This window comes from Kryptolebias marmoratus, linkage group LG7, assembly GCF_001649575.2.
Source record: "Kryptolebias marmoratus isolate JLee-2015 linkage group LG7, ASM164957v2, whole genome shotgun sequence".
NCBI lineage: Eukaryota > Metazoa > Chordata > Actinopteri > Cyprinodontiformes > Rivulidae > Kryptolebias > Kryptolebias marmoratus.
Window position 1 is genome coordinate 22262845 of NC_051436.1, and position 15878 is coordinate 22278722.

Here is a 15878-nt window from a genome sequence, read left to right on the forward strand (position 1 = left end):
GATACGGAAACACTTTGTTTTAACACTGGATTTTAACTACTAATAATATACATCCCAGAGTTACATAAACAGAATGTGACTCTATAAGTGTAAAATTAACTCTGCTTTTGCACAAAGTCTGCTAACACCAAAACATTTAACACTTTTGAATTTGCTGTGTATGTGCTGTATATAGTGCATACCCACTTTTTGTGCCACTGGGTTCCAGTGTAAGTTTTAAGTCCATGTTGACAAATGGGACATAGCTCTTGTTAAGAAATAAAAATACACACTTTGATCATTTTTTTCAATCGTTGACTCTTGTTGATTCATGTAGTTCTTACCTTGTTGCTATATGTTCAAATATACATTTTTCTAATACGTTTATCTGTAATCAGTAACTTTATGTGTAAAAGAAAGGTGTGTGGGGAAGTAGGCAGGACTTAAAGCTCCATGTTGCTAGTGCACAGACTATGGTTCCAAAATTACAACACGGTAGCTTCTTATAACCAGGACCTGCTGGCTTTAATTACCAATAACGAGAAAAGGGCGGGGACACTTGGTATAGAATAGGCCTACAATTTATACAAGCTTTGCTTCACACCCTGTATTTATGGGCTGGCAAAAAAAGCCACTTGCCCTGGGTCTATTTTTACTCCCCATAATAGCTGATAATTTAAAGTAGCCTAATCTAAATTAATGTCTGCTGGAGTAGATAGGGAAAACTGTAGCCTGTTAGTGATAGGAATGGTATGTTTTTATGTATTTGGTTTTAAACAGTGTGTCTGTTTTATATTAGGGATATTGGGGCACAGCCTAACAATTTTGGAGTTACACAAAAGAATAGAAAGTATTTGAGTGAAATTTTTTATTTATTTATTTTTTATTAATGTAAGCAACACAAACATCTTTGCACCAAATAACCACTCAAAGTACGTTTAAACAACCTAACGTATTTGACAATTGCACTGAAAGTGGCCAAAGTGAAATGTTACCACTTAGGCGAGGTTGGTTGTAACATAGTCTAATGACATCACACAAAAATGACCCAGAGCTACTTAAAAAAGTGTATTGTTGTGGTAAATCATCAATTCAAGAATTAACATTTATTCTTTGGAGAACTGAGAATACAGATTGTAGTTTTGCTAGACGAATTGGTACTTACATTTGTCTTGTTACCTCAATTTCTATTTTATATAAGTAGAACACATCTTCAGCCATTTAAATGGGAAGAATCAACAAAGGGTTTTGCCAGCGGTGCAACTCCGTCAGTTTTGTTCATGTTCACACATACAGTATTTGGCTTCATCTTGTTGACACAGCCAACAATGACGATGCATGATATGACAGGTTACTGCCTAGAAAATGTGGCCAACCACTACTTCTGCAAATTTACAAAAAGTAAAAAGCTTCTTGCAAAGACAATAATTCTTTTGCTCATGAATTTTGCAGAAAGTAATCATTGGATGTACATCTATAACTGATTACCTTTTGAAGTCACCTTGATTTAAGATGGCTGCCACAGCCAACTGACTTTAAATAATACAAAAATGATTCTATCTTCTTCAGTTTTACCTATATTGATCTATAATTTGGTGTGGTAGCAGCTGAGAGTGATCTCCAAAATGTTTTGAGTGCTAACAGTTTGCACAAGATCTTTGCCTAAAATTTTGCTATAAACTCTTTAAAATCAATTATATCTGTTAGCAAAATATCTCATGAAACACTGTATAGATTTAAATGAAATTTACAGGAAATAATCACTGGATGTACTTCTACAACTGATTAACTTTTGAAGCCAACTTTAATCAAGATGGCCGGCACAACTAACTGATCTTTGAAAACACAACAATGTCTATATTTCAGTTAATTGTATATATATTGTGCTAAACTTTGGCGTGATAGTAGCTGAGAGTCATTCACAACAAATACTCAGAGCATGGCATCTTACATGGTATTGCTCATAACATTATTGTCAAGATCTGACCCAAAACAGCTACAATGCCATCATTTCTCAGCATAAGATGATTTTAATCAAAAACTCTGGCATGAAACATGGCAGACAATGTGAACTCCTTCAACAAATGCTAGGGCTTTAATTTTATTGATGAAACCACAGTGTTCTCTTTAACTTCAGGTAATTTGATTTTTGTAAATTCTGCTGTCTTTCAGCTCTTTTTCCTCTCACGCATACACCAAAACACACAACTTCCCTCTTGTTCTGGGTGCTGAGTCAGGTGATAGCTGATAAGAGCTGTCATTTGCGTAAAAAAAAAAGTTTACCTGAGGTGGTTTAATAGGCAGACTTTAGACTGGTAGGAATGACTGGGGGTGATGCAGACAAAGCTGGAACATTATCTTCATCATTGTGTAAATTTCTGTAATTACATCACATCACCACTGAGTGCTTGTGTGAGTGTTTTCTTCAAACAAGGTTGTGCTTTGGTTTACAGGTCATAATGTGAGGTGTTTTACCTCTCAAAATGTCTGAATAAACCTCTTTATTTTACCCATTAAAGAACTGCCTTTTCAAAGTTAATTTAGATGCGAAGAAAGCCATTTGCTGTTTTTAGGTTTGTTTCCGACTGCATTGGTGAACCTATAACTGACATTTGAGTGTGATCTAACTTGGGTAATATGGGCTGAAAATGGGCCCGATAAAATATTTCCCACAGGTTGCACATTTGGCCCATTGGGATTTGCCCTGCTGGATAGCTAATGTACAGGTGAACTCAATAATATGCTCATTTTGTACTAATGTGGTCAGGAATAACTACTATGGACTGTTCAAATGGATCAGTAAAAAACCTGGGAAAAAAATTACATGTTGGGCCGTTTTTTAGACCTGTAGGCTAAAACAGTTGGTTTTGACAATAGTGGCCTTTTCCCACTGGATTGACTTGGCTCAATCAACCCAGAGTCTTTCCATCAGATGATCCCACCAATTTTCAGCTCATTTCTTGGAACCTATTCAGCCAAAGTTCCAAGTAAGCCGAGTCAAGCATTTGATTTGACTTCAGCAGACTCATTTTACAATAAGGGCGTCCTTATATATTACTAATTATTCATAAATAATGCAGTTATTATTCTGTCAACACTTAGTAAACCAATAATGGACAGTGATAGAGTATTAAGCCCTATTCGTACAGGATTAGTTTTACCTCGGGACCACATGCTATTTGTAATAATTACAGAGATTATCTGTGTTGTTAATCCCGTGCAAATCGGCCATGTCAGTAATTTGTAAAGCAAAAAGTCCTCCACAAATTACCTACTATATTTTGCTGAAGTCCGAGGTCTTGTGATAATACTAATCCAATGTGAATAGGCATCTCTGTGATTTGGACAAAAATGAACGGCATCCAATTTTTATTTACTTTGGGCAAAGGAGGCTGCATTGGAGTGCAAAGCAACTTTTTGTGTCCAGGGCCAGCAAAACCCTATCGACATGTAACGGTCTTCATAAAAAATAAAAGGCTGAAGAAAAGAAGTAAAATCACATGAAAATGGTGGCTCACATCATGCATTGCTCTGTGCGGTAAGAATAATTTTCTTCTGTTTGTAGCCTACAATACAGCTGGCTTTCACTGGCAGGAACACAGCACCGAGCTGTGGCCTTAGTCTGAAAAGTAGTTTTAACATCAACTCATGTAAGCGGATGTTACGCAATACGCAGTGCGTTAACATCATATCCAGAAGGTGTCTGTAAATTTCAGTAAAATCTCAGGCTTCAGTTATCCTGTGCGAATGTGCCACATAAAAAGCAGACATTGGGAAGTAAATTATTTATTACATGGGGTCCCCAGATAATACTTATCCCGTGCAAATAGACCAAATGGAACTGACTTACCCTATTCGCATAGGATAATGGTTATCCAAAATAATGGGAATTTAGGTGCTTTATGTTTAAAAATTGTTCTAAAATGTATGACATTTGCAATTAATGGCAACTATTTTAGCCAAAACCTGTGTTCATGTCATCCTTTACAGTTATTCAGCTTCACTGAATGAGTTAATCTGATTAATTTTATTACTAGTTAGAGTTTGTAATTTTTTGTAATTCTTTTCTTTTTTATGTCCATTGGTTTAAAAAAGCACTTGAATATTAGGTATGACTCATAATACATTTTTAAGACCAAGATGTAAATTATAATTTACCACCACTGGTGCATCACTTGGCGCATAGTAGTTGTGGCTCCTAGGAGCAAGACGAGGCTGTGATAGGTGTTCTTGTTTTGTCAGCATGAAATGTGTCAACCCTGGTTACAGGACTGTTTAATGATCAGGAATCTTAACATTTTTCAGTGAGTGACAAATGGCATGATAGGAAATAACTCTCAGCCAGCTCATGAGTTTAGTGTTTCATGCTGTGTAGGCCATGTGCAGTGTGTCCATGTACCTGTTTTTTGTATAATCACCTACCTTGTCAGAACTGATAGTCCTTTTGGTGACCAAAGCCCAGTCTTAATATATTGGAATATAATTTTGTGTTGGGGTTAGGGCTAAAGTGTGACTTCAGTTTAGGTAAGGGTGTGGGTTAGGCTACAGAATTGAATAGGAGTCAATATAGTGTCCTATTAAAGATAGAAATATGGCTGTGCATGTGTGTATCAGATGCTCACATGCTGATTCAAGATCATGCGGAGGAAGTTAGTAACCAAGAGAGTCCTATTCATATATTCAGCATGACTGTGTGCATGCGTGTGTGTGTCTGACTTTCGAGATAACTTTGTATGTACAAACATCTATCTCACACTTCTGGTGATTTTAGGGTTATAGAAGTTAGTTGTGTGACAAGAAGTAGGACTTCCTGTTCAAAGTAAATTATTAACACACTGTACTTAAAATGTGTTCTTACAACAGTAAGCCATAAGTGTGAAATAAAAAATGTTAAAGTAATAAAAAATAAATGAATCAACTTTAAAGTAATAAAAAATTAAATTTGCTTGTCAGTCAGTAAGTTGAGTCAGCTTGCAGATGTTTTGTTTCACCTTGCTAATATATTGAGCTTTATCTTTATAATTTTCTAATCCTGTTTTTCTGCTCAATGTGGTTGTTTTTTGCTTCATTTTTGCATCACTACTCAATTGTTATCTAAGACTGTAGTTGTTTTTATATTTTTGCAATTAATCTTTTTTTTGTGATAATTTTTGATTGTAATAATTTAAGATGGGTCTTACAGTTGCTGTCAGAAGTTTCCATACATCCCATGGATGTATTAATTTTAGTCTTTTAATGATTTATTTGAGCTATTGTTTTACCAGGGTGGTGATTATGCAACATACAACTTCATGATTTTAAAAACAAGATTAAGTTGAACAAGTTTGATTTTTTTGTTTAATTTCTTGAATCCACATTGGGTACAAAAAATACATACAGGCTCAACTACTGTATGTATACATACACCCCAACTAATATAGTTAAATCTCCCTTAGCGAATTGTACCTTGACCATAGGCTCTTTGTATCCATCAGCAAGCTTCTGGTCAAAATCTGACTATTTGACCACTCTTCTTGGCAGAATTGGTAGAGGTTTTTTATTGGTTGGTTTTCTGGCTCAGATCCAGCTTTTCAGCATATTCCACAAATTGTCAACAGGTTGGATATATGCTCTAGGAAGGTCATTGAAACACCTAAATATGTCCAAGTTCAATTGGCTAGCTGTTGGTATGATGTGTAGTTATAGAATTTTTAGGTATACCTTCTTCATTATTTCATCTGCTTTGTGCAATTCACCTGCCCCACACCAAAATACTACCACTACCATGCTCGACAGTTGGTACAGTGTTCTGGTCTGAAAGCCCTATCTTGTCTCCTCCTAACATACTTATTCCCACTGTGGCCAAGTCACTTAATCTTTGTCTCGTCTAACTATCAACCTTTTTTCCAGAAGACATTTGTTTTGTTCATGTGGACAGCTGCAAATTTCAGTCCATTTCAGGTGTCTCTTTTGGAGCAGGAGCTCCTTTTTTGGTCAGCACCCTCTCAGTCCATGAAGATGGAAAAATGGCTTTACTATGAGCAGTGACACTGGTGTTCCAGCAGTTTTGAGTACATGTCAGGCTTGATCTTTGGTGATTCTTTGGTTGATCCTGAAAATCCTAACCAAGTTCCTTTCATCTGAGATGAGAAATGGTTAATTCAATAAGTGCTGTCAGACAAATCCTTTTAAGGCTGACAAAGAGAAACTACTAGCTGCAGTCAATCACGATCATGAACAGGAAGTTGTCAAGGCCTTGTCAAGTTAAAAACATTCTAGGGTGCTGTCCACATGAGAACAGTTTTTGTGAACTTGCATTCATTATTATTATTATTATTTCAGCCTTGCTTCCACGTGGTAATTGTGTTTTTGGAGCCCCAAAATGTTTTTTTTTTTTTTTAAATTCAGAGTGAAAAATATTTCAAACACCACCCTTACATTTTCTCTTAGATGGCCAAAACTCAGTCCTTTAACAATTAAGATGTCATAGCTTCACCTTTAATCTAGCCTATGACCCGGGGTATTCTAGGCTAGATTTTCTGTTTCCATGTTGATGAAGACATTTCTATAAACAATGCCAAGTTTATGAGGATATCTTTAGAGAAAAAAGGATTTTGAGGTGTTGTTGTTTTTTTTGTTTTGTTTTTGATTTTCTTTTGACCCTTGTTTAATGTTTTGGTCTTTGTGTTCTGTTTCTTGTGTTCTGGTCATTCACTTCTACACAGTTTCTCATTTGTTTATCTGCCACGCCCATCTCCTCCTGCCTGAAATGATTATTACTCACCTGCGTCCACTTCTCTTGATTTCCCTTTGTGCTTAAAACCCGGTCTCTCTTTCCACTTCTCCGCTGGATCATTGCCCTTTGTTTAGGTTCAGTTTGTGTTGTTTACGGTTATGTCATGGTTGTCTTGTCTCTGTCCTGTTTTGGATTTTGTTTTGTTTTGTTTAGTTCTTGCTGCCACGTCAGCCTTTGCTTTTGTTATCCTTTAGTTGAGAAATTAGTTTTTTTATTATGAGTCTGCGCTCTGGGTTCGCCTCCTTCTCCACCCCTCATGTCAAAAATAACTCTTAGAATTCTAATTATTATTATTAATTTGCTTAAATTCTGTAAACTCTTTAAAAAAACCCAATCTGAACAACCTCAGTGTCATGGAATTTGATAAAGCATTTCCATTCTGAAAAGGGCTGTGACTGATATCGTCACTTTCTTGTAACTTGATGGTTGATGACAGTAAAACCAAACAAAAAATAACCCTGAATGTGGTTTTGTCATCTTTTTTCCCTAAACAGGACAAGAACGCTATGGAAATATGACCCGTGTGTACTACAGAGAGGCAGTGGGAGCGCTTGTTGTCTTTGACATGACAAGGCTGTCCACATTTCAGGCTGTCCTGAAGTGGAAAAGAGACCTGGACTCCAAAGTAAGTGTCATGGAGAAGGTGGAGAAATAGAAGATAACATAAGGCAGGACAAAACAAGGAAACGGGGAAGGAAACAAGGAAGAATAAAACTAAAAAGCAACAATGAGAGCGGGTTTAAGCACTAAATATTTAAATACCTTATAATGTAAATTTTACTCATTAAAATTGATCTAACTGTTTTAACCAAAATCGTCCAGCTTGCCTATGACCTGGCTAGTAGTAAAGCTAGTAGAGCAAAATTAATTAGGCTTTTTAAACAGACAACAACCACCAGATAACAATCCAAAGAAAGGCAGGATACATTGAAATCAAACATCATACAGATTTTGGGTACATTTGACAACTCACCTTCAACAAGTCAAACATTTTTATTGTCATGAGAAAGTTGACCTCAAAGGACATGAGTTTAAACAGCAACAGCAAACTAGGAGAAGTTTTAATACTGAATTTAAACCTCTTGACAGTGTCAGGTCAATATTTACATCTGTAGTAGCTCTTTTTGACCACTTGGACAGCATGAACACTACTGATAGCTTGTAAATGTTTTTTACCTCTGCCAAGGAGGTTATGTTTTTGGTAGCATCTGTCTGTCTGTGCACAAGATTACTCAAAAGGTTATGAACAGATTTTCATAAAATTTTCAGGAAATGTCAAACATACAAGGAACAAGTGATATTTTTGGTGGTGATCTGATCAGAGTTCAAGGTCAAAGGTCAAGCTCACAAATATACATATTCTCTAACTCTGCAACTCTATTACATAAGAAGGTTAAACTCCACAGCTGGAGACCTCATGGATCAAGGGTGATCACTGTCGAATTCAGAGTGACAAGTCAAAGGTCAACATCACAGTTGACCTAGTGCTCTAACTATGCAATAGTGTAATGTAGGAATGTCAAACTGCACAACTGGACATCTCATGGGTCAAAGATGATGTCTGTTGATTTGGGTCTTGGTCGAGCTGACATTGTTTCAATGGGGATTTGGGTGAGTAACAGAGGAAAAGCAGCAGCAGAGTGGTGTGTAAGACTACAACTCTGCTTCCTGGACTGGACCCTGGGTTGTCAATAATTTGGATGACTAACAAAATTAGCCAAATTTCCAGAAAGAAGAGCGGTTTCACCCAAAGTGGGATGGATGCCATCTCTCTGCATCAGACCAGGTTTTCCCCAAAATGGACTCCAATTATCTACACAGCCCACGTTCTTTTCAAGACACCACCTGTGCAGCCAGAGGTTGACACATGAGAACACATGTCACTGCTGGTCAAGTCGGGGAGGGGCCAGAGAAAACTACAGTCCGACGTAGTTTTTGCAAAAGCATAAACTGAAGCAACATTAATTTTAGTGACCTCTGATTGGCATAACAGGGGGTCATTACTGTCAATGTTAATAACAATCTTACGGTCTTTAACCTTAGCCTTTCAGTTTAGCAGTTTCAGTTAGGATTTGATGTCGCCCGCTCTAGCACCTGGAATGCATTTGACTATGGTTGCTGGAGTCCCTAGTGCCACGTTTCGGACTATGGAGCTGCCAATTATCAGGTTCAGCTACTCACACCTAGGAACAATTTCAGAGTTACCAAATAACCTAACGTGTGTTTTTGGTCTGTGGGAGGAAACTGCAGTACCGTTAGCATGCACGTTAGCACAGGGAAAACCTACAAAATTTAGTAAAAGAACATTTTTATATTGCTTAAGATTTCTATAAAACAGCTATACTGTATTTTTTTATCCTCTTTACAGTTTTCACTGTTATTACTCATTTCAGCACACAATCAAAGTTTAATAGCAACAAGATCATAATAAATGGAGACAAAACAGCTCCATTGTTGTTGGCATTTCTCAAGCACAAATGAATGAATGCATGGATACATCAAAAACTGTTTTTAAAAAATTTCCACTTCAGTGCATGTTCTTTTAAATATCCAGAGTGTGTGGACAGAGATTAACTTGAAAAACATGTCTCTTCTGTTTTGTCAGGTCACACTGAGTGATGGGAGACCAGTCCCAGCTGTTCTCTTGGCCAACAAATGTGACCATCTGAGTCATGGCCTGTGCCCAAAACTTCCAAAACTGGACAACTTCGCCCAAGATCAAGGCTTTCTTGGCTGGTACGAAACCTCCGCCAAGGTAAAATGCAAGTTTTTGCTGGTGTCTGTGTCCACTGTGTTTTGTTAATGAAGCCTGTTACTCACATGTGTCAAACTCTGTTCCTCGCTCTCCTGCATGTTTTAGATGTGTTCTTGCTTTAAAACACCTGCTTTAAATGAATGACTCGTGGACCTGCCTCTGGAGAACTTGATGATTTGGTGAGGGGGGTAATTAAACCATTTGAATCAGGTGTGTTGGAGCAGAGAAACCTAAAATCTCCAGGACAGCGGCCTTTGAGGCCTAGAGTTTGACATTCTGCTGTAACTCAAATACTTTTTGTTTCTTTTTGCAAACATTGTCATCAGTTAATGTAGAGCTCTTTCGATACATTTTTTAAAGCAGAATCAGATAAAACATCTTTCAGTCCTGCTCACACGATTTGCTCCCTTTCCTGTTTCATAAAACTGTAAACTGAAACTATTGTAAGCTCAGAACATTATGTTACAGACAGCAGCTTTGACAATTTCATGTGTTTGAAAATTATTGAATTATTTAAATGCATTCAAGGGAATAATTGGAAATGTCAATAATCTTTATCCAATGCTTAAGTAAGAGTATTTAATTTTGTTTAAAAATTGCAAAAAGTTGTACCTAGTAACAAAACAAAAGATGATCATGGTGATAATAAAATTATATTGTCATCATAATAAATTACCAAAGGTTTAAAGTGTCTAAACTGTTCATAAAAACAAAAGTAAGCCAAGTGCATTTCCAGTTAAATGTCATGTACCATTACTGATTTTATAGGTGAGTAAAATTTAGATTGCCCATACTGGTGCAGCAAAACATGTATCTTCGCAGCAACACTGCGAAGACAAGTTTGTATAAGTCTGTAGAAGTTTAAAATGTTTTTCAGTGTTTAACTGAGAGCTGGTATCTTTAGGCACTTTGTTTCTACTAATTTGTTGCAACAGCACTAAACTTGTCCCCATTTCTTTAATTCAATTTATAAACACACACACACACACACATACACATTCTTACTGTCAGGATACAGGGTTTATATACACTACCTGGCCAAAAAAAAGTTGTCACCTGTATTTAACTAAGCAATTATGTACAAAAACATCTAATGAGACCGCAGAAACTACTAAACTACTGCAGTTAAAAACTGTCCAACGCATTTTTAAAGACTAAAAGTATAATGGGGACCCGTCGTCTTCGAGGAAGAAAAGAATCATGAATGATCGTGATCGGCGATCACTTAAACGTTTGGTGAAATCAAAACAAAGAAAAACAACAGTAGAACTAACAGTGAAAGTGAAAGTCACACGCACAATGCGAAGTGAAGTGAAGTGAGATTTATTTATATAGCACTTTTCAGCAACAAGGCGATCCAAAGCGCTTTACAACAGAAACAAAAACAGAATCCAATACAGAATGAAACACAAAAAAGGAAAATACAACAATCATGTATTCTAAATGAATCATGTATAATCTAAATAAAATCACGAAAGCAGACACATCTAAGCATGAGCTGAGACAGTCAAAATAGTAGCTAAAATAATCTAAATGAAATCATAATCAGATAAACTAAACATATCTAAACATGAGCTAAGACAGAGCTAAACTAAACAACAATTAGGAATCTAACAATATCTAAAGTATGAGCTAAGGATAAAATAAACTAAACTAAATGTACAGAACTAAACTAAATGTACAGAAGGGCTAAATAAGCTAATGATAATCCTAAGACTAACAGTAACGAACTTTCTAAATAGTACCAGGCCCGCTATATGGCCGACATAATAATTACTAACTAAGATAATGAAAGAGGGAGGGAGGGAGGGAGGGGAGGGTTGGAGTGAGAGAGATGACTCAGAAACAGCAGAAACAACGGAGAGTGTGTGTATGTGTGTGTGTGTGTTTGTAGTCCATGAATCATGTCACAGAGGCCATTGTCTTTGATAATGTGGTGGAAGGTTTATCAGCAAGCTCTGAACAGATCCACAGATGTCCTTAGGCAGGAGGGGAGGCAGAGCATCTTGTTTACATAGTTACAGGAGAAATTTCAAGATAGCTGACCAAGGTCAGCCTAGGGGAGCCAATATTCACAAACAAACAGTAATTGTTTTGGTTAAGGCAGACTTGTTTTTGTCTGCCTTGAAAGTCTTACTTCTCAGTGGTGAATCCAAACAGCCAAATTCCAGGACCATTCCGCCTGATTCGAGCGGGCAACTTTCTCTAAGATGTAACCCATATTATTCACGAGTCCCGGAACTGAAATTCAGTCTGCAGTCCTGTAAAAGGACCGCATCCAACTTGCGATTCAGCTTTTTTTTTCCACCAATGCATGTCAGCTGTATATTGGCCAACAGGTGCAAACGCACAGCAAATTGCAAAACATGCCGCAAACAGTGAAACTCACTACAAACACATAAATGATGCAAACTTCAAAACACACAAACACAAAAAATGAATGTGAAGAAAAAATTCTGGTAAGGATTACTGCAATCACAGAAAATAGACAGAAGCAAAATAAAATATGCTGCAAAAAACAAAAACACTAACAAACCTCAAAAACATCAGCAAGTAAGGAAATTGCTGCAAACTTACCCCACAAAAAGTGCACCAGACCACCAGGGGGACTCGAGGTTGGATACTGGATATTTGGGCTCCATGGATTCAGCAGCGTCTTCCTGTCATTTGACCCGGTGCTGGCAGTGAGATGTTGGTCAGCTCACCTCTGTGTGCTCCCTCCTCCTAAATATGGTGGTTCGCTTGTTTCATTAGACTGGACTAATAAGACACACTTAATTGTATCTGATTTTAAAGCAGTTTATATCTTTATTAATATTTGTATGAAAATGAGGTGATGAAAAATTTGTGTTGAATTAATTCATTAGGTGAATGTCTTATTACTGCAGTCCAATGAAACAATTCAACATTAATTTTTTATCATTTGGTCTCAAGACATGCACACTATTGAGAAAAACTTGTTTTTTCATAAAAAATATTAATAAAAAATATAAATTGCTTTAAAATCAGATACAGTTAGGTGTGTCTTACTAGTCTAGTGAAACAATTTATCATTAACCTTTGGTCAGAGGTTCTCATGACATGGAGTTTATTTAATTTTTATTTTTCAATTGGTTTGGTAATTTGTTGAAGGTCCCTAAGTGAACCACCATGTTTAGGAGGAGGAAGCGCACAGAGGTAGGCTCACTGACGTCTCATTGCCAGCACCGGGTCAAACAGCAGGAAGACACCACTGAATCCACGGAACGTGAATATCCAGTATCCAACCTCAAGTCCCCCTAGTGATCTGGTGCATTTCCATTTTGTGAAGTAGGTTTGAAGATTTTTTTTTTCTTACTGGTGTTTTTATTTTTTAACTGTTTTTGGTACTTGCAGCATTTTCCCCTTTGCTTCCGTAATTGCATTTTTATTTTTTTCAGTTGTTTTGTGTGTTTGTGTGTTTTGGAGTTTAGATTCCTCATGTGTTTGTGGCACGTTTAGCCTTATTCTCTGCGATAAATTAATATTGCGAAATTAATATTCAGAACTTTCACATCTGAGCCATTAAGTCTTCTAAGCTCTGTTCAGGGTTGTTGTACAACACCAATTCAGAAAAAGTTGGAATGTTACCAGAATGTAATGATTTGCACCGTACAGATGTGCTTAAAATACACAATTAAACTTCAACTCCCTTTAAGTATGCTTCTTTTAAATCATCTAGTTTAATGATTTATAAATTAACTACCATATAATGCATTTCTGTAACAAGGTAATGTGTTTAACAACAAACCTCTGATTAAATGTTTTTCTACATACCACTTCTTCGTGATTAAATGATGTTTTCATTAAAGAACTTGGACAAAATTAAGGTAAATATGTGATACTTTTTCGTAAAACAACTTAAATAAGGTCAAATACTTCCCTTTATCTCGCTTTGGGTGATTTTTATGCAAAAAATAGTTTATTAAATTATTTAATTTCTTTAAAAGAAAAAACACAATTCTGCATTTTCCATGTGTTAAGTCATTGTGTCACAATCAATCATTTTAGTCCAACAAACACATGCAAGCAATCCAACTCACACAACTTAGAAAATTTGTTTTAAGCACAATAAAGTGTCCAACTTTGACCTCCTAACAAGTCCTGACCTGCTTTGTTGTCATCATCCTTCTCTTACCTTTGACCTATCGCTGCAGGACAACACCAACATCGACGCGGCCATCACACATTTAGTAAAAAACATCTTGTCTGCGGAGGATGATAAACTCTCGACTGCTAGAAACGAAGCAGGAGGCAACGTGATTGTTCTTCAACGCGTCGACTACAGCAAGAAGGAGAAAAGTCTTAACGGCTGTGCAGGATGCTCCTCGACTAAACCCCGACACGGAGGGAATGACTGAAATCGCAGGGAACGGCTGCGCCAGAGAATGGACGGTGAATGAAGAATACTTTAGTTACTGGGTGGTAACTTCGAGTCCACCCCCACTTTTTTTGTAACTACATCTTTTACTAATTTATTTGCATTTCCTAAAAAAAATCTTGAATAAAAAGGGTTTGGGATCTAAAATATAAACATTTTAAGATTTACTTTCTAATTTATTTACTTTTTTTCTCAAGTAAAACATTGTCTTTCACAAATGAGATAGAAAGGAATTTTGAAATACAGACTCCTTCAAAATTGATTTATGTCGTTACTTTTTGTGACAAATGGTAAGACAAATCAAACTCTGAAACAGAAAGATAATTACAGATATTTATCAATATCTATAGTCATGGTGATTATAAATATTTTTTTGTGATTTAACAGTTTCAGTTTTATATCACAAAAATATTTTGTGTTTCCAATAACACATTTAATTATTTTCTTCTTTAACTTTGAAGAGGTTTCATTTAAAAATATATATATTTTATAGGTGATGATTAATGTTTTTGTACTTTGTATTTGTTCATAGATTTTAAGCAGAATCCCACTTCTACAGATTTGAACTTCTTCATTAACGTTTGATTTTTTTTTAAAGCTCTGGATGTATTTAATATTTAACTACTTACGTTTGACTAATTTAATCTTCAACTACCAACAGGATAAAAACAAACAGAAAATGCTGCACATTTTCAACCAGTTTGTTACAGATGCTGTATCCACTTATTTGCACTCGTCTTTGTTTCACACAAAGAAAAAATATTTAACACATAATTGACAAGTAATTTGTCCTTCAATCAATGGAATGTTGTTGTATTTCTTTATCTGGTAACAAACCATTAAAAAACTATTGTGCTAGGAAACAAGTGTTTGTTGTGTAAAATCAATTATTCTTTTTTATCAGGATAAAACAGTCATGTTCTGACTGATTATTTAACATTGAAAGAAATGTTTTTGCCTGTGTCTATGTGTGTTCATTTGTCTGTTTGTTGTCAAAATTTGTCTTATACCACTGAACAGATTTTAACAACACTGTCAGAAAGTAACTATTTAAATGTGCATCTACAACTGATCAACATTCGGCATCAGCCCAATTCAAGATGGCCGCCACAGCCAACTGACCATAGGAAACACAAAAGTATTTTAAAAATTGTGAGCAAGAATTTGATGTGGTAGTAGCTGAGAATCATCCCCAACACATACTCTTTGTACAATATTGCATGAGATCATGCATAACATGGTGGTAACAGGTGGACCTCTGATCACCGCTCTGAGAAGAGACGAGATAGTTTAGTGAACCACATGAAAACCAGGAAGTAACCACGGGCTGAAGAGGTTACACTGACCTGGATGGTGGTGTGACGGGGAGTGGGACCAGCCCCTTGATGGATAGCGGCTGAGAGACGTCCAGGAACGGAAGCTAGGATTATCGCATCCAAAAGGTAGGCCGCGGGGGCAAAACTTAACTCTTGGTCAGACGGGCAGGGGTCGAAGCCGGGAGATCCAAAAACAGGCAACAGAACCAGGGGGGCAGGCAAAAAATCCGAGACCAGGTCACAGGCAGGGGTCAATGTCCAGTAATCCGAAATCCAACAGGTATCCGACAGGGGCAAGGCGTAGGGGAAAATCCAAGAGACGTGAAAGGGGTCATGGCACAGGAAGTCGGTCCGAAAACGCTGCAAAATTACTGGCTTTGAGGCTTTCATAATCTGGCACTGGAGGGGAGGAGAGCAGAGAAGCAGAATATTTAGGGCACAGCCCAGGTGTAGGAGAGGTAATCAGCAGAGGACACAGGTGACAAGAATGAACATGATTAACACTGGAATGAGGCATGGCATGGCAAACACAGGCATGATTATCACAGTACCCCCTCCTCAAGGTCCGGCACCTGAAGGGAAAAGGTTCATAAAGTGTAAAATTTCGCGTTCATCTGCAATACGCTGTGTATTGTCTCCACATGCACAGTACGC

General features: G+C 36.9%; 1 protein-coding gene across 1 annotated transcript in view; it reads left to right on the plus strand.

Moving 5' to 3' along the window:
- Nucleotides 1–14871, plus strand: part of zgc:162171 (uncharacterized protein LOC565931 homolog) — an 18666-nt gene extending 3795 nt beyond the window's left edge. The window contains exons 2-4 of the mRNA XM_017436434.3: nucleotides 7249–7379; nucleotides 9360–9509; nucleotides 13685–14871. Of these exons, the coding sequence (XP_017291923.1) occupies nucleotides 7249–7379; nucleotides 9360–9509; nucleotides 13685–13888 (485 nt within the window). The 3' untranslated portion in view covers nucleotides 13889–14871. The remainder of the gene's footprint in view (nucleotides 1–7248; nucleotides 7380–9359; nucleotides 9510–13684) is intronic.
- Nucleotides 14872–15878: the final 1007 nt, after the last annotated feature.